Source organism: Mus pahari, chromosome 9 (genome assembly GCF_900095145.1).
Source record: "Mus pahari chromosome 9, PAHARI_EIJ_v1.1, whole genome shotgun sequence".
In the NCBI taxonomy this organism is placed as follows: domain Eukaryota; kingdom Metazoa; phylum Chordata; class Mammalia; order Rodentia; family Muridae; genus Mus; species Mus pahari.
Window position 1 is genome coordinate 8535629 of NC_034598.1, and position 22446 is coordinate 8558074.

General features: G+C 46.2%; 1 protein-coding gene and 1 pseudogene across 4 annotated transcripts in view; both read right to left on the minus strand.

Annotated features, from left to right (window-relative positions):
* Nucleotides 1–870: 870 nt before the first annotated feature.
* The window catches only part of Afg1l (AFG1 like ATPase), a 164068-nt gene continuing 142492 nt past the window's right edge, over nucleotides 871–22446 (minus strand). For all 4 annotated transcript variants that reach the window (XM_029542462.1, XM_021205218.1, XM_029542460.1 and 1 more), the window contains 3 exons: nucleotides 6399–6539; nucleotides 4134–4247; nucleotides 871–1825 (listed from right to left, as the gene is read on the minus strand). In XM_029542462.1, the coding sequence (XP_029398322.1) occupies nucleotides 1700–1825; nucleotides 4134–4247; nucleotides 6399–6539 (381 nt within the window). In that variant the 3' untranslated portion in view covers nucleotides 871–1699. The remainder of the gene's footprint in view (nucleotides 1826–4133; nucleotides 4248–6398; nucleotides 6540–22446) is intronic.
* LOC110326672 overlaps nucleotides 18536–22446 on the minus strand; it is a 7074-nt pseudogene continuing 3163 nt past the window's right edge.

A 22446-nucleotide genomic window follows, 5' to 3' on the forward strand; every position in this document is an offset into this window, starting at 1 on the left:
ATCTATCTACTTCTATCCATCCATCCATTCATCTGCCACCCACCAATCCATCTATCTACCCACCGACCCATCCATCCATCCATCCACCCATCCATTCATCCACCCACCCATCCACCATGAACATGCATACAGCTGCACCACATTTAACTTTCAGAAGCCCTAACTCAGACTTTTCCAATGCTTGGCTTCTCTGATCATCTATCTCCTTGACATAAAAGAGTTAATATCTAAAATAGAATGTGGACAGATCATTAAATGACAAATAGCCTCATGGAATGTCTTTACGTTGATGTGAGGCACATGATTGACTACTCTCTAAATAGTTGATTTTCACATCACGGGTATGTGTGTAAGGTGTGTGTGTGTGTGTGTGTGTGTGTGTGTGTGTGTGTGTGTGTGTGTGTGGTGAGTACAGGCATGGGTGTGGCAGTCAGGACAACACTGAGAAACTGGTTCTCTCCTCCAGCTCTGGGTCCTGGGGATTGAACCACACTGTCACGGCTGTGCCGAAAGCTTCTTTTGTCTGCTGAACCATCTCACTGGCCCAGAATTTAAGATTCTCTTCTTTAAAAAACAAAACTTATTTTTTAATTTATGTGTATGTATGTTTGTGTGGGTAGGTGAGCATGTGCATGTGGGTGCCCCTGGAGGCTAGAAGAGGGCATCATGTCCCTTGGAGTTAAGTCGCAGATTGTTTCACACCACCCAATATGGGTGCTAGGAATTGAACTCTGGTCCTATGTGAGATCAGCGAGCATTCTTAACTACCAGCCCATCTCTCCAGCCCTTTAAAATAACTGCAACCCAATTCCCTTTGGTGATAAAACTCGGCAAAGATGGATTTTACTTAAATGAATCAGACAAGTTCAATGAAGGAAAAGCCAACTTTTATTTATAGAAGCTTTATCAAGTGTCCTTTCCAGTTTCCTACGAGGCCCAACTCTGTGACTCGGGATCAAGGACAGGGAGTGGACCCTGTAGTGCAAGCAGACGCTAGTGAACAGAGTGGGGACCTTGGGTGATGGGGGGAGGGTCCACGCTGCTGTGGGTGTGGCCCTGGTTCTGCCTCCTCCAGCGCTCGACCAATCAGGATCCTGGAACCTGCCCCACTTTGGCTGTCAGAGGGGAGACCTGCCAATTAGCTGGAATTTCCCGGGGATTTATAACCCTTGTCCTCATGGGCTCGGGCACTGCCTGCCAACCTGGATCTGTGGGTTAGAGCTGAGGAAACCTCAAGGCCCAAAGGTTATTGCCATTCCTAACCAACTAACACGGGAACACAGAGGCCAGCGCTTCAGTTTATGATCAGAAGGCTTTGTTTTAACCTGAACAGTAGGACGCCACCTGTTTCTTACAGCGAATGTATTTCTGAGGTGTGACTGTTGTGCAGCTGAAGCTGGGAGGTGCGCACATATCCGCATTCTCTGCCTGTGCGTTCATGATTCAGACAAAGCAGACATGTCAGGGCTTGCAGTAATCTTCAAGAGTTATGATTCCACTTTATAAATAATCGCGGATCTACAAAGGAGAGACAGACTTCTTCAGTGTGTCCGTCCACTGCCACAGACTCAGCAGTCCAGAGGGCAAAGTGCATTGATGATGACGAAATGATCCCGTCAGTCTCAGTGATGCAGTGACGTCTCACTGTCTCACAGCCCTAACCAGTCGCTTTTTCTTTTTAATCGTGTGAAAGTGACAGTTATTTCCTGCTTCTGTCCCCTTCAATCCAGTACTGCTCCGTCTGCATCTCTGTGAGCCGGGAAATGGTGCGCTGAAAGGCGAAGATTTCCTCCTCCCCCGTAAACATGGAGAGCCCGGCTGAGTCCTGTGAGCAGAACAGACCGACAAAAGCCAGCCCCTGAGAGAACCGTCACTCAGAAGGAAGACTTGAGAAACAAATCCTGGTTTAAAGAAACCTTCACTCTTACCGACTTAGATAATATATTTTTCCATAGGTAACCTCTCAATGAGACTAAAGTATCCACTGATCTAAACCAATAGATAATCAACAGAACCAGGAAGAAAAAAAGGAATATCAGCTCAAAGCCAAGTACAGAAGGCTTTGCTCAGAATGGAAGTTCGCTGTAAATCCTAAAGGAACATGCTAGAAAGAAATCTCTCTCCAAAAGCAACCAAGAGCAAAAATGATAATTTTGCCAGGCACGGTGATTTGCCCTCTAATCCCAGAACTCCATAGGCTAAGACAGGAAGATTGTCAATTGAAAACGACACTCTGCCTTACCCTTCCACCCCACCCCACCTCAGAGAGAGAGAGACAGACAGACAGGCAGGCAGACAGACAGACAGAGATGAGCAGCTCTAATAATTTAGGAAGTTTTCAAGGAGCCCTTTCTAGACTGAGAGGCTGGGAGGTTCTGTGGCCCCTGGCCCTGGAGAACCTGCCTGATCCGACTTTGTAAAGAGTAGAGCTGCTTTGGTCCTCTGTGGCCAGTATTTAGTATCTGCTGAGGGGTATGCTGGGAGCCTTCCGCTGTGGCACCAGGCAGCACCCTTAGGACTGGGAGTGTCAACATGGCGTGTGGTCATGAGGATGGCTTTGGATTTTCCTTTCTCTCCTTGGGGGTTTGCTCTTAAATTCTTCCAGAGAAAATTTCTATGCTCCTAAACCCATCTTCCCCACTGGGTCCCTGTGACTCTAGGACTCCGAGGTCACATTCCCTGACTTCTCCATGGTGGCCTGAGCTCACTTGGGCCCATGTTTGAACCCTGACTCTTGCAAACATGTTAAGAGCGTCTGTGAGAAACTAACTTGACTGACTAGCCCCTCGGGTACATTCCTTGACATCAACAAGGACAATGACTGTATAATAGGCATTGCACTTTGAGAGGCAACATTGCTGTAGCTCTCACACAGGGGTTTTAAACAGTTAATCCTATACCACTATAGTCTGGATGTTTGTATCTTCCAAAAGGTCCATGTTGAAACCTTAGCCCTTCTTGGAGAGATGGCTCAGTGGTTAAGAGTACTGACTGCTCTTCCAAAGGTCCGGAGTTCAAATCCTAGCAACCACATGGTGGCTCACAACCATCTGTAATGACATTGGTAAAGAAACCTTAGCCCTTCACCCTCAAAGGAGTGATGTTATGTGACAGAGCCTTGGGGCTCTGCTGATTAACTCGAGAGTGGGGTCCTCAAGAATAGCAATGGTGTCTTCATAAAAGAAGACCCAGGATGACCCTTCCTTCCTTCTGCCACATGAGGCATATGACAAAATAACTTGACCTCAGACTCAGAACTGTGAGAAACAGCTTCCATGGTGGATACGCCTATATGTTACGCTATTTTGCCACAGTGGTCTGAAGAGTAGGTCACATAAAACAATCGTGTTTTCAAATTTTACCCAAGGATGAAAAATGTCTATTCAAGTGGACAAGAATTTAATGTTGGGCCTGGAAGAATGCTGTTCCCACTCTTGGCAGTTAAGTTTTTTTGAGATTTAATTATTTTTTTTATTTTACATGTATGAGTGTCTTGCCTGCACGTGTGTCTATACACCATGCAGCACAGAAGCCCCAAAAGTGCATCAGATACCCTAAAACTTGTTAGCTGCCATGTGGGGACTAGGAATTGAACCCAGGGCCTCTGGAAGAGCAATCAGTGCTCTGAACTACTGAGCCATCTCTCCAAACCCAGTGCTGACAGTTGAACTTTTGACTAATAGGTTAATGCTTCCATAGCTGATCAATATACCCCTAACGGAATCCTTCTGATTGGCCTGGGATGAATCCAGAGTTCAAACTCCAGAGAAACCCCAGACCACATCAGTCTGTTTCCTGTGCCCCTAAGCCTGGCACCCAGAGGTGCTTTCTCCGTTAAGTGTTTCCTTAATGAAAAGTCTGGGACTAAAGCATACATTTCTTTTTAAAGCTGGGACTTGCTAGGTTCTCTGGGGGACTCTGTTTCTGCTATGTGACAATGGAGCGAAGGATTACACAATCAAAGGGGGCTTCAAGGTAAGACTCAATGTGCTGAAACTGAGTCAGAGCCGGCTAGACAGCATGGTTCGATGGCTAACTCTACACTGCATTCCTTCTGCAAAGTGTGGCGTGCATCGGACTCTAAACCATTGAGCCATTTTATAGTAAAATGAAATGAAGTTAGTATCACCTACCTGGCTCAGCCCCAAATCGTCCATCAGGATTCTGCTCTGGTCCGACTCACTGTCAGGATGCTGATGCAGAAACAAGCTTGAGATGGGAGCTGAAGCGGAGCAGATTATGCGCACCTGAACCAGGAAGAGAGGACTGTGGGACTCTGCTCACAAGATAAAACTTGTCTATCACATAAGCAACTTGGGTCTTTGCCTTTACAATGTCTGTGGGTTTTCCCTAGTAGCTGTACTTATGTGATGTTTGAAAACCACATAGCACTTACCAAAGCATCAAAGGTCCACACAGCTTAGACCATGCTGTGAAGCAGACAGCAGGGCCTTACACAGGGAACCCCAGGCCTGTGGCAGTCTCAGTCCAGACCCCGGGCCTGGCGGTCTTCCTTTATGTCTCTGGTTTGAATGTCTGAGGCCCCTCCAAAGCTCATGTTCAAAACCTCCCAATACAGGACTAGTAAGGGGGATGGGGGCCTGGGGTCATGATAATTCCACAAAGATCTGCCTGAATCCTTTTCTCTGTATAATATTTATTTTCAGTCATGTATGTCGGTGAGTGGGTACATGCATGGGTGCCTGTGGAGCTCAGGAGAGGGTGTGGAATCCCTGGAGCTGGAGTTAGAGGCAGTTGTAAGTGCCCAAAGTGGGTTTGGGTTCTCTGGAAGAGTCGTACTCATTCTGAGCTGTGGAGTCATCTCTCCAGACCTTTTTTCTATTAGCATCCTGCAGGGCACTCTTCAAATAGAATTACATCAATTTCCTCTCATTATCTCAGTATTAGGTGAGTGGGCCGACATGATCACAGCTTGAAAACAGTTCATGTCTTTTATAATATTTTATGTCCATTAGTTTATCACTCTTGTTCAGGTAATTTTGTTCTTTCAGGTAGATGTAGCTCAGGCTATCCCCTAACCCATGATACCCCTGCCTCTTCCTCCCACACAGCAGGATTACAGGCATGTACACCATGCCCAGCTCCCAAACATATCCCTCCTGATGTTTATAGAGCCCAGATTTGTCATGAGCCTTTCAAAAATCGCCATTCAAGTAAACAGCCCATCCCTTAAAGCAACATGCTGGCTTCAGCACTCGCACCCCATTTACTAAGTCCTTCAATCACAACTGGTACTCTTTCCATTACTTAAATGGAATGTCCTTTTTCACAAATCTTCATGAATACATTCTAGAATAATGTCTGCTTAATGCTCTCAATTTCTGAAATAAGATAATTCTGACCGTACTTTAAAAGAGAATAAAATCTCTAAATATGTGGTTTAGTTAGAATAAATGTCCGGGTACTTTGAGTATTCTGTCAGACACTGCCAGGTAAAGCTTTTATTCCTGTAAAGAAGTGAGAATCTGGGTCTCTCGAGTAGTAAAGGGACCTTATCTCCACAGGTATGAAGTCCAGGCTGCCTGGCCTTGGGCCCCCGGATGGCAACCACAGTGACTCAGTTGCATGCTGCCTGGCCCTGGTCCCCTGGATGGCGACCACGGTGTCTCAGTGCCACTGTCCTTCAGCTTGGCATCTTGCTCGGGATCACAGAGGTCGTTGAATGGATGAGTAGATGAAGCATTAAACTCTCCCACCTTCTGTCCTTCCTCCTTTCCTACAAAATCCTCTCAGCTTCAGAATTACTGCGTAAGTCTGAGCAAAGACTAGGCAGGGAGATCTTGTGTTGTTATAAAAAACAAACAAACAAACAAACCCAAAAATCGCTTAAACTATTTTTACTGTGGGTATCTTCTTTTGGGGTGTACATTGTGACTATAATCTGCCACACTTCTTCCTCACAGAATCATGAAAGTATCATTATTACCCTTTGCTTCTACAGAGAGAAGCTGAATCTCAGAGGCTGAGCCAGTCTCCAGACAGACAGCCTGGTGCCAGGCTTTGCTCCCTAACCACTGGGCTAGATGGCCTTTCATGGGCAGGCCTAAGACACAGGGATTAAAACCAGCACAGCATGCTGTCTCTTGCTGGTTAGTTCCTGGGTGGTGCTGGGAGATCACAGGGAACATTTCTGGAAGGCAAAGGGTCATTCATTATTCTCGGGCCGACAGGTGAGCACTGACACTCAGACTGGCGAACACAATCTACTTGTGGGATAATAGGACACAGATGTGGCAGAGAGCAACTTGTAACGGAGCTTGACACTACCGCAGTGAGTAATGGAGCAATAAAGGAGTTAGCACATCTGGGATTCTGGCCCAGGTCATCTGACTTCACAGCCCTCTGCTTAGCGCTGGGAACGTGGTGTCCATCCTTACCTTGAAGTCATAGAAGTTATCAATGAGAGTGATGAATCTTCGCGCTTGCGTCCTCTTCACCAGTGAAAACTGCGGAATGTTTCGTATGATTACCGTATCAAAATTCTTTGATAATTCCAAATAGTCACTTGCTCCAAGTGGCTGTAGTAAAACAGAGAGAAGGGAGCGATGGTCATCTTTGGAGTCACTTATTTGGAAAGCTTGTCACAGAGGGATCTAGATGGTAACTTTAGGGTGACTAGACCCGATGAGGCAGTTTCTGAAGGCCAGGTAAGGACACAGGCATGTACATGACAAATTGTAGGGGCCCTTGCCTTCCTTCCATCTTCCCTGGTTGGAGTTTCCATCTCCAGACCTTGTGCCTAAGCCTGGCTGAAACCAGAGCATTCTCTTTTGCCACTGAAAAGCTCCAGGCTTCTCCTGGAGAGGGGGAATTTCTGGTTTAACCCTGATTCTCTTCCAAGGGCCTCTCCTGCTGAGAGGAGCTCATCTGCCTGCTCTGCATACTGGGCCCTTGGGGTACTTTGTGTGGTCTTTCTCATCTCTGCCTCACAGAATTATGGGGACTAGGTGAAATAGCACTCAGTACAGAGGCTGGGGCATGCCTCCAAGTCTAAGCCATTTTTGTTGTTTTTGCGAAAAGTGTCTATGTACTCTAGGCTGGCTGGAATTCACTGCCTAGCTCAGGCTGTCTTGGGAATTACAGTGATCTTCCTGCCTCAGCCTCCAGCATAGGGGGATTGGAGGTGCACCCCTCTGCCAGGCTTGGCCATTTTCGTGATTACTATTTTGAACTCAAGTGACTCAGCTGAGGCCAAATGAGCCCGGTATGTAAAGACATGTCATTCCCAATGGGAACTGACTAATGTCTGCAGCCCCCAAACCATAGGGCAGCCTTGTGCATTTGCCTGACAATAGAGTCACAGCAGGGGACCCTGGGGGCCCATGGAATCACAAGTCAGGGAAAGGCCAAATGGTGTGCTAGCTCCAGAGAACGGCTTCACAGCCCGACTGCTCCAAAGCTACACATCTCTTTTGAAATCAGTTAGGGTCATCTCCCCTTCTGTAAATCAGAAAGCATATGCAAAGAATATGAAAAACCTCATGCTTGGGATGTGGTTCTTATAATTAAGCTGGTGGTTTGTACATAGATGTGAGTTTTTTTATCAAACCAACCACGATCAGAGGTGTGCTGGAGTGCCGGGGGCAACTGGAAAGCAGGGTTGTGCTCACTTGGCTGTCTCACAAACTGCACACTTTTGTCGGTAGGTCCTGCGTTTGCCATTATATTAGCAAATATCCCCCTCCCTCATATCAGGAAAACAGTTCTGTGCTCACTCACATAAAGAAAGTAAAGTGTATTACAGGCTCCCTCTTCTGTAGAAACAGCAGTCGCCGAGGAAACGTGAAGTTGCTCTTAAGTGTCTGCAGCCCCGGATGATGGAAATGTTCAAGAGGACGGTGCTGACGGTGCTGACGGCTGCGACACCGTGGGCTTGCGCTAACTCCCTGCCAAACTACCCACAGCTGCAGTGGTGAAGTCTGCGTTCATTTCACTTTACCACGTTAAAATAAATATCGTCCTGAGTGAGGTAACCCAGTCACAACAGAACACACATGGTATGCACTCACTCATAAATGGATATTAGCCCAAAAGCTTGGAATACTCAAGATACAATTCACAGACCACATGAAGCTCAAGAAGAAGGAAGGCCAAAGTGTGGATGCTTTGGTCTTCCATAGAAAGGGGAACAAAATATTCATGGGAGCAACTATGGAGACAAAGTGTGGAGCAGAGACTGAAGGAAAGGCCACCCAGAGACTGCCCCACCTGGGGATTCATCCCATATACAGCCACCAAATTCAGATACTATTGTGGATGCCAAGAAATGCTGCTGACAGGAGCCTGTTATAGCTGTCTCCTGAGAGGTCCTACCAGAGCATGACAAATACAGAGGTGGATGCTCACAGCCAACCATTGGACTGAGCTCAGGGTCCCCAATGGAGGAGCTAGAGAAAGAATGGAAGGAGCTGAGGGGGTTTGCAGCCCCATAGGAGGAACAACAGTGTGAACTGGCCAGACCCCCCAGAGCTCCCGGGCACTAAGCCACCAAGCAAGGAGTATACATGGAGGGACTCATGGTGCCAGCTGCATGTATAGCAGAGGATGGCCTTGCTGGGCATCAATAGAAGAGGTCCTTGGTCCTGTAAAGGATTGATGTCCCAGTGTAGGGGAATGGAGGGCAGGGAGGTGGGAATGNGTGGGTGGGTAGAGGAACACCCTCATAGAAACAGGGAGAGGGGGATGGGATAGACGATTTCTGGGAGGGGGGAAAGGGGATAACATTTGAAATGTAAATAAAGAAAACATCCAATTAGAACAAAAAATATGTTAGGCCATAGATAGAGAACAAGATTACTTCCTTCTTTATAAACACCAGAAAGAATAATGGAACGAACTAATTAGTGAAGACTTCTCCAAAGGAAGTAAGCACCAATAAAATGGATTTAAAATATAAAGTGGGAACTTGTGAGCTGGCGCAGGGCTTGGTTGGTGGACTGAGTACCTCACATGCAAAAATCCCCGAGTCCCATCCAGCACTGTGGAAAGCCAGCGCGGCGACCCCTGGGTCTCAGCACTTGGAGGGTGGAGGAGGAGGAGCAAGCCAAGGTCAGCCAGGGCTACACAGTGAGCTTGAGGTTGGCCTCAGACACTTGAGGCTCCATCTCAAAAAACCATGAAAAAAGGAAAACAGGCCAGGTATGATGGTGCACGCCTTTAAAATTCCAGTATTGGGAGGCAGAGAGAGGTGAATCTCTATAAGTTCAGGACAGCCTGGTCTACATAGTAAGTTTCAGGATAGCCAGGGCTATATAGAGAGAAAAAAAAAGAAAGAAAGAGGGTTTTCGATTAGTAAATATTTTACATAGTGGCTTTGTTTAAATGTCTATAACACTGAAAGGAAAATCTGGGACTGACTCTGGTGAGCTACATGCGTGCTTATTAACTAGAAGTGTTATTTCATCAGACAAGGCAGTTGAGGGGTTGGAGATGCTGGCCCCATTCCTTGCAGTCAGGCGGCCTTGAGCAGACTGCTCTGAAGTTTGGTTTGTTGAAGTGAAGGAGATTCCACCTAGCAGGCTTGTCCTGAGGACTCAATGTCTTGACTACCGAATAAATGCTCAGGAAATGCTGGTTGCTTACAGATTCACGGAAAAGGGCACGTGGGACACTCCTTAGCATGCCACATTCAGTGCGCAGCTATGACCCAGTAACAATTCAGTAATCCTTTCATGAGGTCATGAGATCATGAGGTCATGAGGTCATGAGGTCAGGTAGCCTCAGTGAGGGAATAGCTGTACTGACCCAGTCTGTCCTTCAGGAAAGGACACTGCTGCCTCCACTCTTCCTACCATGCTCCACATGGCCTCTGCCCATCAAGTCATATGTAGGTGACAAACAGTTTCTGTACCAGACTTTGTCCTCAATGCCCGGCCAGGGGTGGAGCCCAGGCCTCCACAATGCTCGCCCTAACATGGTACATAGGATGTAGGAAGTGCTTAATATTTATGAAATGAGTAAGTAGAGAGATGGACTGATAACATACAAGCCTACCAAGGGAGAAGGCCAGCTCTTTAGAACTCTTTGGTCTACACACACACACACACACACACACACACACACACACACACCGGATTTTACTATGTAGCTCTGGTGACCGAGACTTTGCTCAGTCAATCAGGCTGGCCTCAAACTCACAGAGATCCATCTGTTACTGCCTCCCGGGTGCTGGGATTAAAGGTGTGCACCACCATGCCTAGCTGCCCGGTAATTGTTTCTCATTATATAACACACAGAATCAGATGTTTTCACTGAACCGCACATTGCTGATAGTGCGGTAAGCCACACAAATGGTATCACTTTTGATGTAGTCATCATGGAGACTACAGGAGACTATACATAGATAATGCTGCCATGCAATCCCTTGCTTTCTGGCATTCAGTGTTTAAAATGTTTGGAACTTTGGAACCATTCAATGTAATCTGAAAAATATTCTAGAAAATTACAAGTTAAAACCTCTGACATGTTTTTGGAGAGATGCAGGATGTCCATGTGGGGTGTGGACGCCTGGGAACGGCTCCAGGTGTTCCTGCTTGCTTGTCTATGCCCGAATGGACTGTGGTTACCCAACTATCTCTTACTAACATAGGAAGTGAAGGGATCTGCCCACTTTTCAACCCCAGTTTGTAATCCAGGGCCATTAGACAGTGGCATAAGACAGTTTCGAGTTCTAAGCTTAGGCCTCAGCACCTAAGGCTCTTGCATACCTAGATCAACTGCTGCAGAGAACGCAGAAAGGCTGATTGCCTTGATGAGAACGGACCCTGGACCAGCATAAAGCTGGCAGGTCCCCAAACAGACAAGAGTCCAGCTCTGATCAGCAAAACTGCAGATGCCAAAGCTAGTCCAATAGAGATCAAAAGAACATCCCAGCTGAGCGGAGCACCAGAGGGCAGGGGTAAATGCTATTGTTTTAGTCCACTGAGTTTGGGGAGGATTTATTATGTAGCAATAGCTAAATGAACCATGCTCACTATCAAGAGCTACTACAGAATTCTGTGTTCTCATTATTGATAACAAGTTCAGCACATGTAGAAAATTTTGGTCTAGATTTTTTAGTTCTACATTACTGTTAAAAAATATGTAAATATATATTCAGTGATTTATTTGATGCCACTGACTCCTGTATTGACTTCAAATTTTATGCCATACTATACATTTTATTTCCAGATACATAGAAGTCGAGTAAAACAGTTAGGAAATTCTGTAGCATCCTGATAGGATGCAGGAAGACTTGGGAGCGAATGACTGAAAGTGGAGAGTGGCAAGGAAAGAATGAACCGATGTGAAGAGAGCGTTAGGGGATCAGCATCTCAAGAGCACTCCAAAGGAAATATGAATGTGGGGTTTAAATTGACAATTCGCAGAACGAGAAATCTACATAAAGTGTAAGGGCTTCGAGACAAGAGAAGAGGAGCCATAATCCCTGAAGAAGGGTGACATGATAGCGACAGGCCATGTCTCACATACTGGTCTTGCAAAGGAAATAAACGGCTGCTCCGTGTCGGCAAGCACGTGACCACGCCTGCAGCTCACTGAGGACAGGGTCACCCACTTACTCCAGAAAACAACACGTCAGACTCAACCAAGAGCCCTTCACAAGGTATAAACTTGACTCAGCCACTTCTAGAAAACAGAGGGACAAAGTAATTGAGATCCGACAAAAGACTGTGTGTACAGGGACACTTGGGGCTGTGTGTGCACAGGGACACTTGGGGCTGTGTGTGCACAGGGACACTTGGGGCTGTGTGCACAGGGACACTTGGGGCTGTGTGCACAGGGACACTTGGATTGGTGTGGCCAAACTTGACCTTGATGGGAGAACTGAGTGAATAAGGAGACATGCAGATGGGACATTGCCAACAACAATGGTGTTCATAAAAAATACTTTACGGTATAGAAACACACCTATGAGAAACACTGAGTGGAAGAAGTGTAATGAAAGTTTACAGCTGTGGTAAGACCTGTGTTTTGCCCAAACTATGTAAGTAGGAAAGGGACAAGTACACTGAGCCTTGTGTTTAAAGAGTGTCGTCTTCTCCTTCTTCTTCTTCTTCTTCCTCCTCCTCCTCCTCCTCCTCCTTCTTTTTTTTTTTTGGTTTTTTGAGACAGGGTTTCACTCTGTAGACCAGGCTGGCCTTGAACTCAGAAATCTGCCTGCCTCTGCCTCCCAAGTGCTGGGATTAAAGGCGTGCGCCACCACTGCCTGGCTAAAGAGCTTCTTTTAAAAAAAAAAATTCTATATTTTACAAAAGAAGCAAAATGCATTATGACAAAAGAGAATAAAATTGAATGATGATGTTAAGCAAGGTTAAATATCTTTACCAATTCCTATTTATAATTTTAACACTATGTATATGGTGGTGGTGGTAGTGGTGTGTGTGTGTGTGTGTGTGTGTGTACATGCATGCTCACATGCATGATGTGTCTGAGTAGCCATGTGGAAGTCAGAAGACAGCTGTGGAGTTGGCCCTGTCCTTCCACCTTTAGCTGGTTCCAGGGATCAAACTCGGGCTTCCAGGCTCACACAAGTGCCTTCATCTGTAGTACCTCTACCCCCTATGCCATCTCACAGTTTCAGCTACCCAGTCCCCTGCGCTCCTCCCAGTATGTAAAGTCAGTGTGTAAAATATCTAGCACAAATACAAATACAATCACACACCATATGATGATGTTTTTGATCAACAGTGGGTTATATACAACAGGGGTCCATGAAATTATAAAGGAGCTTTCTGTACCCTTCCCACCCTTCCACACAAACACTTGCTCCTGTGTTCCAAGCATCTTTGGTATGTATTCAGTGCAGTGATCTGCTGTGCAGGTTGGCAGCTCAGGAACAATAGAGTCTCCATTGAGCCTATGCTTCCGTGAGCACATTCTACGGTGTTCACTTGACAAAACTGCTTACTGAAGCGCTTCTCAGAGCCCATACTGGTGTTAAGGAGTATGTGACTGCACTGAAAAACGTGAAAGGTTATAAATCTCCTTAGGTTTGCCATTGTCGCCTTTAATATATCACTGTACAAGACTGGGAGGCTCAGGGGGCTCTACTATCTTACCCTCTTCAGTCCCTAGCACAAAGGAACTGAGGCTTGCATTGTATGTAAATCATAAACACAAGACTTCCTCCAGCTGTCAACAAGCTCAGCATTGGGCAGTACAGGCAAAGGGATCAGGGGTTCAAAGTCATTCTTTGATATGTAGTAGGTTTGAGGCCAGCCTGGGTTAGGTGAGACTCTGTCTAAAAATATTCTACAAACAAAAGGCTTCTAAAACAATTATAACTTGGATGAAGAATAATACCAAATCCTGTAAGAACTCTGAAAGCACACTGACCTTCGACCACAGTAACATAAAATTAACCGGCACCCACGGGATGTGATGGCAGTTGGCAGAGACCTGTGCCTTTATCTTGCAGTAGCTCGTCCTCCTGTGTAAGTAAGCCACAGAATAGGATGCTTTCTGAAACCGTAACTGATATTGTGAATTCATGTGATGTGCCCTATGAATAATTAAAGCCCATGATTACTTCTGAGTACTAAATGGCACTTCACTTAGTAGTATCCTTGAGTATGTTATTCAAATAGCATTATCTACAGTGGATTCTTCTGATACATAATGATGACATTCTCCGTCTTTCTACCTGAACAATTAAAAAGTTTAATAGTCTTTGATGCGGCTGGTTATCTGGATAATTTTCGAGACAGGGACAATTAAAATCCACTTATTCGATGGTTTGTGCATTCCCCACTATTGTCTCAAACTCTTTGTCTCTGTGGAAACCTGATGGAAACTTAAGGAACTTTAAATCTATAATGAGTTTGCAAAGAGCGTTTGTTTTCCTTAATTACCGGGAGCGTACAGCTGCATCACACGTAGCAGTTTCTCTGGCAAACTTTGAGGAATAAAGAGCTCGCTTGCTGGCATCTTTCTCCCGTGTGAGGAATAGCACAGCTGTCTGCTTTGGGTTTGACCCTGGTGCCAGGAGTGGGGCTTTTCTCCATGCCCCGCCCCCAGCGCTGCCCCCCTGGCCTACAGTAAGCAGTTGTCCACTTCCCCATCCGCACGGGAGCTGTCGGCTTGAGGTTCTTTCTCCTGGCCTTACTTTAAAGCTCATTCTGCTCAAGTAGGATGATTATCGTGTCAGGCTGTCTAGATTCTACCATCCTACGAGTCACTCTTCATCCATTAGCCTTTTCTTTATAAATCTCTTGCAGCCATACTGAAGAGCATCTCATTAAACAAGTATGCATGGCATCTTGCTTTGTTTACAATAGGAATGGCCATACCTCAGTTCATAAAATACCCCAGGAATGAATGTTTGATGGCAGTTAGAGTGAACGTGGTCTTCTTAAGATCACATTAATTGATGTCACTAAACCACGGATAGCTGTCAAATTCCACATCTGTAATTAGAAAACAGGGCACTGAAATCTATTAGTAAAGTATTTCCCCAAGAGTCAGATGGGAGAAATCTCAGGAACATGAGACCATAAGCCCCAGCAAGGGAATATTTACTATGCTAGGACATTGCCCCAACTCTTACAGATTCTCTCCAAAGGTGTTCTTGAGCGTGCTGAGGAAAACACCCTCCTTTGTGAGTGTCATTTCAAGGTTGAAAGGCAAATTCTTTCGAAGTCTACCAGATCTAGCCCCTATTAGTGCTAATGCAGGACCCCTGGGAGTGGCATTCTAACAGTAAGCCTAGAGACACAGACCTATAAGTCTCGCCCCAGGCCGCACTGGCTAGGGCCATCATGTCTCAGTTTTTACTGATGGACTGGGCAGAGTGGGGAATCATGGGCGCACACTTGCATGTGCTCTACAACTGCACAGCATCTCTAGCTCAATCTCCCTAAGGGCCATGGTCTAAAGGCAGTTTAACACGATATTCAGCTGTTGGACACATCAAGTTATCTCTCTAAAATGATAAAGGACTAGCTAACCACACAAGCCAACTAGTACTCTGAAAAATATGAATCTGGATATTAGCAGCTGAGCAGATACTGAATTTTATATATATATATATATATATATATATATATATATATATATATATCAAGGGAAAGAAAAACAGTCTAAGTGTGCTAGAGTTATTTCATAAACTCATTTATTAAAATAACCCTATAACAATTCCTTCCTTTTTTTATTCAGAAAAATATTTTATCAGCTGGCTAGCCATTTTTATGAATGTCTCACACAGAGGACGATAGTATTTGACTGTATAGCAGATGACAAATTGTACAGCCAACACTGAAATGTTTCCATTTTTCCCCTGTTCATTTTTAAACGGAATGCGTTTAGCCAGACATCTAGGAGAGCGGTGAAGGAACTGAGGAATGAAGGAACATGTCCCTGCTCAAATGACAAGTCAGTACCTGCAGGGTAGCATGGCCACTTACAGAGCGGAGCCTCCTGATCATTCCTCAGCAGAGGGCAGCATTTGCTGTGTCTGTGAGAAGGAAGGCCAGCACTGGAAATGTGTCTGGTTCTGGGATCCTTCCAGAAATTTGGGGGATGGTTCACAGGATGCAAGATCAGGTTCTGGCCCCACCAGCAAAGGGTTTGCACAGGTATGTCAACCTGGGGGTAGCTGGGGTACAAGACAGGGAAAATGCCTTAGATAATGAACTTATGCTGAATCTCAGGATTCGAATGTCTGAACACGGCAAAGCTGTGCAAGTGCAGAGGTTTCCTTCCGTGTGTTTTGGTTGCGGCTAGATGGTTTGGGTTTTTGCCGTTGTTTGGTTTGGTTCTCCTTTGAGGGGGTGCACTGGGGACAAACTGATTCCTCTCAGGCTTGGATGTCTGAAAAGCGCAATCAGTCCTGGAAACAGAGTGCACACCTCTGTGAGTTATTATTCTCCCTCCCATTCTTCTGCTCTCCACGTCATCAAAGTACTGGGTAAAGACGTCCATTCATCTGAGCAAGGCTGAGTGCCTTGCCATGCTGCTGAGAATACAAAGGCCAAACCCTTCACACCACAAACAACACTATGAAGAGAATAATTCACATCTTCTTGCCTAGAAGACAACCTTGAATTATCTGCAGCCCAAATTTTATCAAAAGACAAACATTCAAGGAAACCCTGAACAGCCTTAGCCTGCCCATTTCTAAAACCTAAAACCTCTCCTGGTGTGAGCAATGTTCAGGGATGCAAACTTGTGGGACGTGGCTTTGACCACGTGAGGGATTTTTCTAGATTAAGTTAACTGAGGTGGGAAAGCCTACCAGGATGAGGACAGTGCTGCCCCATGGCTGGGGTCCTGGAAGCCCCAGAGCCTGCCTATCTCTGCCTCTTTCCTGCTGGGACCACAGTCGCATGCCACCAAGCCTGGCTTTTTGACAGAAGCGCTTAGGAGCAAACTCAGCTTCCTTGCACGGCAAGCACTCCACTGAGCTATGGCATCCCACCCAGGTGTCAAGACTTTGTGAGGAGTTTGCTTTCTTTTTGCTGTTGTTTTGTTGTTGGTGGTGGTGGTGTTGTTGTTGTCGAGACCATCTAGTGAGGCTCTGTGTAGCCCTGGTGGACTTGAAACTCACTATGCAGACCAGAGACCACAGGATCCTTCTACACCCACTCAAGAGCTGGGATCGCAGGCGTGTGCCGCGATGCTGGCCTATCAGTAATTTCCCTGTCATTTTAAATCTGGTATTAAGCAAATGTTTTCTAAAGGATTAGGTCTATAATTGTGTGTATGTGTGTGAGTGCACACCTGTGTGGGCACACATCTGTTGGAGTGCCCACACCTGGGTACATGTGGAGGTCAGAGGCTGACTCTGGCTGTCTTGTTTCTGCCCTGTTTACTGAACTAGAGTCTCCTGATGAACCTGGAGCTCTGACTGAGCTAGTCTAGACAGCTAGCTTCTCTAAGGAAGAACCTGGAGCTCTGACTGAGCTAGTCTAGACAGCTAGCTTCTCTCAGGAATTCCGTGCCTCCATCTCCACAACGCAAGGTTTATCCACCCACTAGTTCTTCTGTAGGTAACAGAGTCAGAATCCAGATTCCTGTCTACATGCATGGCAAGAAACTTTATCATCTGAGCCATTAGAAAGGGAGTCTAGGCCCTAGGTCGAGAGTATTTTAAGGTGTATTTTTAAATGCATTTTAAATATATTAAGGTTTATTTTTAAGGTTTTATTTTATATGCATGTTCAGAAGTGGGAGTGGGGTTTGTAGGACATGCATGTAAGTGCAGTTTTCCTTGTAAGCCAAAAAGGGTGTCAAATCCCCTGAAGTGGGAGATGGGTGGTTACGAGCTGCCAGGTGTGGGTGCTTAGAATTGAACTCGGGTCCTGAGTGACAGCAGCGTGGCTAAGTGCCACACCATCTCTCTAGTGCCAGGTCTAGAATTATTGTTTAAAATTTCCATTTCTTTCTTTTTTATATTTTCAATTTCTCATCTAAGATTTCTTATTTCTTCACTCATTGCTACTAGTATACTTTCCTTTATACATTTGAACACACATATAATGCCCACCTTTTGAGACAACTCTGGTTAGCCTAACACCTGCTGTGTAGACCAGGCTGGTCTTGAACTCACAAAAATCTGCTTGCCGCAAGCTACTTTGCAAACATTGTCTAGAGCTGGTGAGGTGGCTTAAAGGGTGAAGACACCTACCACCAAGCTCGACAGCTGGGCTCAATTTCTGGGAACCCGTGTGGTTAAAAACAGAGGGCTTACTCCATCACCCTCTGGTCTTCACACACAGCATGCCATGCAGACACCGCCTCCCCACTAATAAATAGGTGAAATTTTCAAAATATCATCTGTAATTCTGACATTTGTATCATTTCAGGGTAAGTCTTTGCTGGTTACCATCTGCCTCAGTCAGGGTTTCTATTGACCAAGGTGACTCTTCTTATAAAGGACAACATTTAGTTAGGGCTGGCTTACAGGTTCAGAGGTTTAGTCCTTTATCATGACAGTAAGCATGGCAGCATCCAGGCAGGCACAGTGCTGGAGGAGCAGAGAGTTCTATAGCTTGTTCCTTACACAAACAGGAAAAGATTGTCTCATGGGCAGCTAGGAGGTGGGTCTCTAAGCCCAACCCCACAGTGACACACTTCCTCCAAAAAGGCCACACCTACTCCAACAAGGCCACATCTCCTAATAGTGCCATTCCCTGGGCCAAACATATCCAAACCACCACAAGGTCTCTTTCAAAACTGGGTCACTTTCTGGCACCTGCCCACACCTAGTAATTTTGGGTTGCATGGCATTTTGGGATTATTATATATATATACTGACTTATTTCAATGCTTCTACTTTAGCAGACAATTAACTCAGGTGGTCTCAGGCTTGAAGCTCAGTCATTTTTTATTAACTAAAAGAGCTGATGATTTTATTTTCACATTTCACAATATGAGTGAAAACCACACTTTTTTTTGTATTACTTCTCCCTCCAAAAATATTCTGTTAGGAAGGGAAGTTTCCTTTTTATGCATTTAGTAAACACTCAGGCTCAGCACCAAGATCTCCTGGTGAAACAGAACAAGAAATACAAAATGATCAAGAGAGCGTCTGCTCTTCTCTGTCTGGCCGGGTCATGCCAGGCCGTGTGGGCACCATCATAGGGGGTGGGGGGCCGGAGGACTCATCATGGGAGGCCTGGGCATCATGGGCATGTGGCCTCCAGTGGGCAGTTTCATCCCAGGAGCTGACCCCACAGGCATCATCCCAGGCGGAGGGGGCATCATTGGCATCATGGGAGGGCCTCCCATGTGGGGCGCACGCATCATGCCAGGCCAAGAAGGACCCGGGAGAATGGGGGAAGGTGGGATCATGGCCCCGGCAGGCAGAGGAGCAGAGAATGGAGTGGGAGGGATCTTCCCTTGTTGAAAAGCAGCTGTTGCCTTGTCAATCAGGCTCTGGGCCTGCTCCTCCATCCATGTCTGGCAATAGTCTTTCACATTCTCTTGGCGTTTCTGACCACTGCAGTGTGTCTTCCTCACAGACGGAGACTCGCGGGTAAGGTACGGATCACAGGAGTCACAATAAAACACATGTTGCTCCACAAGCCGCTGGCTACCCCGGCTTGAAGCTCCGTCTTCTGAGACAGCACAGAAACCTCTGCCCAAGCATTTGCCTCTCCTTGGCTGTGTATGCAGTCCACGGGCTAACCTGAGATCTAAGCACTGTCTGTGTATGCAGTCCACGGGCTAGCCTGAGATCTAAACACTGTCTGTGTATGCAGTCCACAGGCTAGCCTGAGATCTAAACACTGCCTGTAAAGAGCTTTTCCAGGCTATTCCTTTGTGACACAGGCTAGCCTGAGATCTAAACACTGCCTGTAAAGAGCTTTTCCAGGCTATTCCTTTGTGACACAGGCTAGCCTGAGATTTAAGCACTGTCTGTAAAGAGCTTTTCCAGGCTATTCCTTTGTGACTTTTTTTTCTCCTTTTCTAGACTTTTGGTTGCTGTGATGCCCACTTGCCCCACTGTGGCTCCTCAGACCACAAGCCTGGCTGGATTCTACTGAATTTTAGGTAACTATAAGAGACTGTGATAAACTCAGCCCATCAATGCTGTACCCCAGTTTCTCCATGCCTTTGACTGGACATGCCATTAGGCCAGTTGTTCTTAAGATTTTTGTCCAGGATTTACAATGTGGCTAGCAAGCAGGCTGGTCCAGCAGTATGGAGGGGTTACAGCCTCCTGGCCGTAGCGTCCTTTGAAACAACTCCGTCATTTCCAGCTCTGTCCCCTCAGCAACACGAGACCTAGGAGGCAGAAGTCACAGAAGTCCTCTGGGCTGAGCACCTCCCCTGGATCCTGCCCACCCTGCACTTCCATACTCAACTCTCAAGGCAGAGCTCCTCCATCACCCACAGCTTCTGCTCCTGCACATCCTGTGGTGCTAAGCTTAGTCTGCTCTGCTAGTATGCTGACATACACACTCATCGAATTCTCTCTTCTGGAACCAAGACTGTAAGAATGGAGACTGATTCTTCTTCTCGGGGACCTCCCCCTCTCTGTGCCTGGAGCTGAGCCAGCCTTCCTTACACCAGATACTTGCGGATGGTTATGGGAAGGGTCGGATACTATAAGACAGGCGGGTTTCTGCTCTTTAGCTTGCATAGGCAGCATAAAACGATATTGAGTGTGGTGAATGCTGCAGCCCCATCTTCCCGGAAGAGAGGCCTCCCGAGGAGGTGGCCCTGTTCCTTGGCCTCATGGAAATGCTGGTGAGAGCTGCTGCCCTTTTCCAACTGCACAGCTTCACGCACCTTCCTAAAATACTTGGGTTCTGTAGGGGCCAGAGGTGGTGGGTGACTCTTAATTTGTGGGAGTCAGCTCTCTCCTAGCACGGGGATCCCAGGAACTGACCTCAGGTCATTAGGCTTGGCAGAAAAGGACTTCTACCCACGGAGCCAGCTCACGGGCCCTGAAGGGGACTACTATATCTGAGCCAATACAATTTTATCCTTGAGAACAAAGTATGTTCTTCTCCCGAGCCCCACGAGGAATCACTGGGGGCCTCCACTGTACAGGGACTGGGCTGCCTTTTAAACCAGTCATAAAGAGCAGAACACTAGGTGTTCTGCTAGGAAAGGAAACAGATCTTTGTTTGTTAGTTGTTTGTTTGTTTGTTGTTGCTCGCAGAGTCTACAGCAAAGCTAGAAAGATGGTGCTCAGTGGCTTAGAACACTGGCTGCTCTTTCAGAGGACCTGGGTTTAATTCCTAGCACCCACACAAGGCTCACAACCTTCAGTAATTCCAGTTCCAGGATATCCGAAGCCCTCTTCTGGCCCCAGGGGCACCAGGCATATATGCAGGCAAAACATTCATACACGTAAAAGAAATGTAAAAATATTTAAGTCTACAGTCATAAACAATAGACACAAAGGTACCATTCTTGATCAGGAAAACAGACACATGGTCAAAGAGTCTTGCCCTCCAATGGAAATGTCCCTGTAGAGAGAACAATGTGTCCCTTAGCCAGTTTTCCTTTCTTCTTTCTGACTTCTTCCCAAGTCTTCTTTCATCATGACACCATCACTATGACTCCATGCCCAAAGAGTTTTCACATTTCTAATCCAGTATCTCTTTCATGATCATCTCTCCAAAGGTCTTTTCTTTATCCTTCTAAAATAGTACAACAGATACAAAGTGTCAACAAGCTGCAACCTAACACAGAAAGATTTTCTTGGAAGACATAAATCAGCAACAATTAGAGAACCACAATGTTACAGAAAATTATTTTCTCCTTTATGTCCACAATTTCAAAATAATGACATAAGCTCGGGTACTGAGGTATGTGTGCATTTCTCCTTTTCAAATCAGACTATGTTCTGTGCCGATTGTGAGAATTTATTCTAAACCCCTTTGCCTTCTAAGAGCACAGGCAGGTGACATTTATATCTAACTGAGCGTGCCCTCCATTCCTCTCTGCGGGCTGAAGTACATCCCCACAGTGAAGCCACAGGACAAGCGAAGGCCATGGTTACAGAAGATGTATACCAGCAAACAAGCAAGAGAGACACAAACAAGCAAGAGAGAAACAGTGGCCTTCTGCCACTGCAACGGTGCCTCCTACAGAGCTGACCAGGGTTACAACAGGAAGGACAAAGAACAAAACACAGCACTGGATTCATACTCCCATAAAAACCAGACCAATTGTCCACCAAGGTCTTTATCATCTATACCACCTGAGGCTTCCCTGCTGCCTCTGCTTTAGGGAGGATGGCTAGCTGCCCTATTCAGAACCTGGCTTCCCTGCTGCCTCTGCTTTAGGGAGGATGGCTAGCTGCCTCTGCTTTAGGGAGGATGGCTAGCTGCCCTATTCAGAACCTGGCTTTGTCAGGAGTCAGCATAGGTAAGAAAAGAATTCCTCAAGAATGGTCCTGATGCTGGGAAGAGAAAGGGCCACAGAGATTCCCGGACTGCCTTAGCCTGCTAATAAACGCCCCATCCTGATGCTAATTACCACGGGGGCATCCAAAGACAACCTGCAGCAATCTTGGCCAAACAGCACAGATAAAAGCTACTCATCCTTCAGCATCTCCTGACACTGCACCAAGACAGGACACAACCCCAGAAGCAGTTCCCAACCAATAGTTTCATTAGGAATAAAACCAAATAAAGCATGAGGTGGAAGGAGGGTTCCAGTCAAGAATTCCCTGGAAGATCCTAGTTGGTAAGACTTGTAGCTTAACAGTATATAAGCTAGTATGATTTGAGACCCATGAAGACCAATACATGACTCTGAATCTGATGGACATCTATTCCTTGAACACCAGGGGCAAGTGAGAAAGAGAGAGAGAGAGAGAGAGAGAGAGAGAGAGAGAGAGAGAGAGAGGAGAGGGGAGAGGGGAGAGGGGAGAAGAGAGAGAGATCTAAATCTAAAAAGGAATTAGGTGCAGGACATTTCAGGAATACATGTCTTCTCAAGTCCATTTTAAGGAAAAGTCAATCAGTG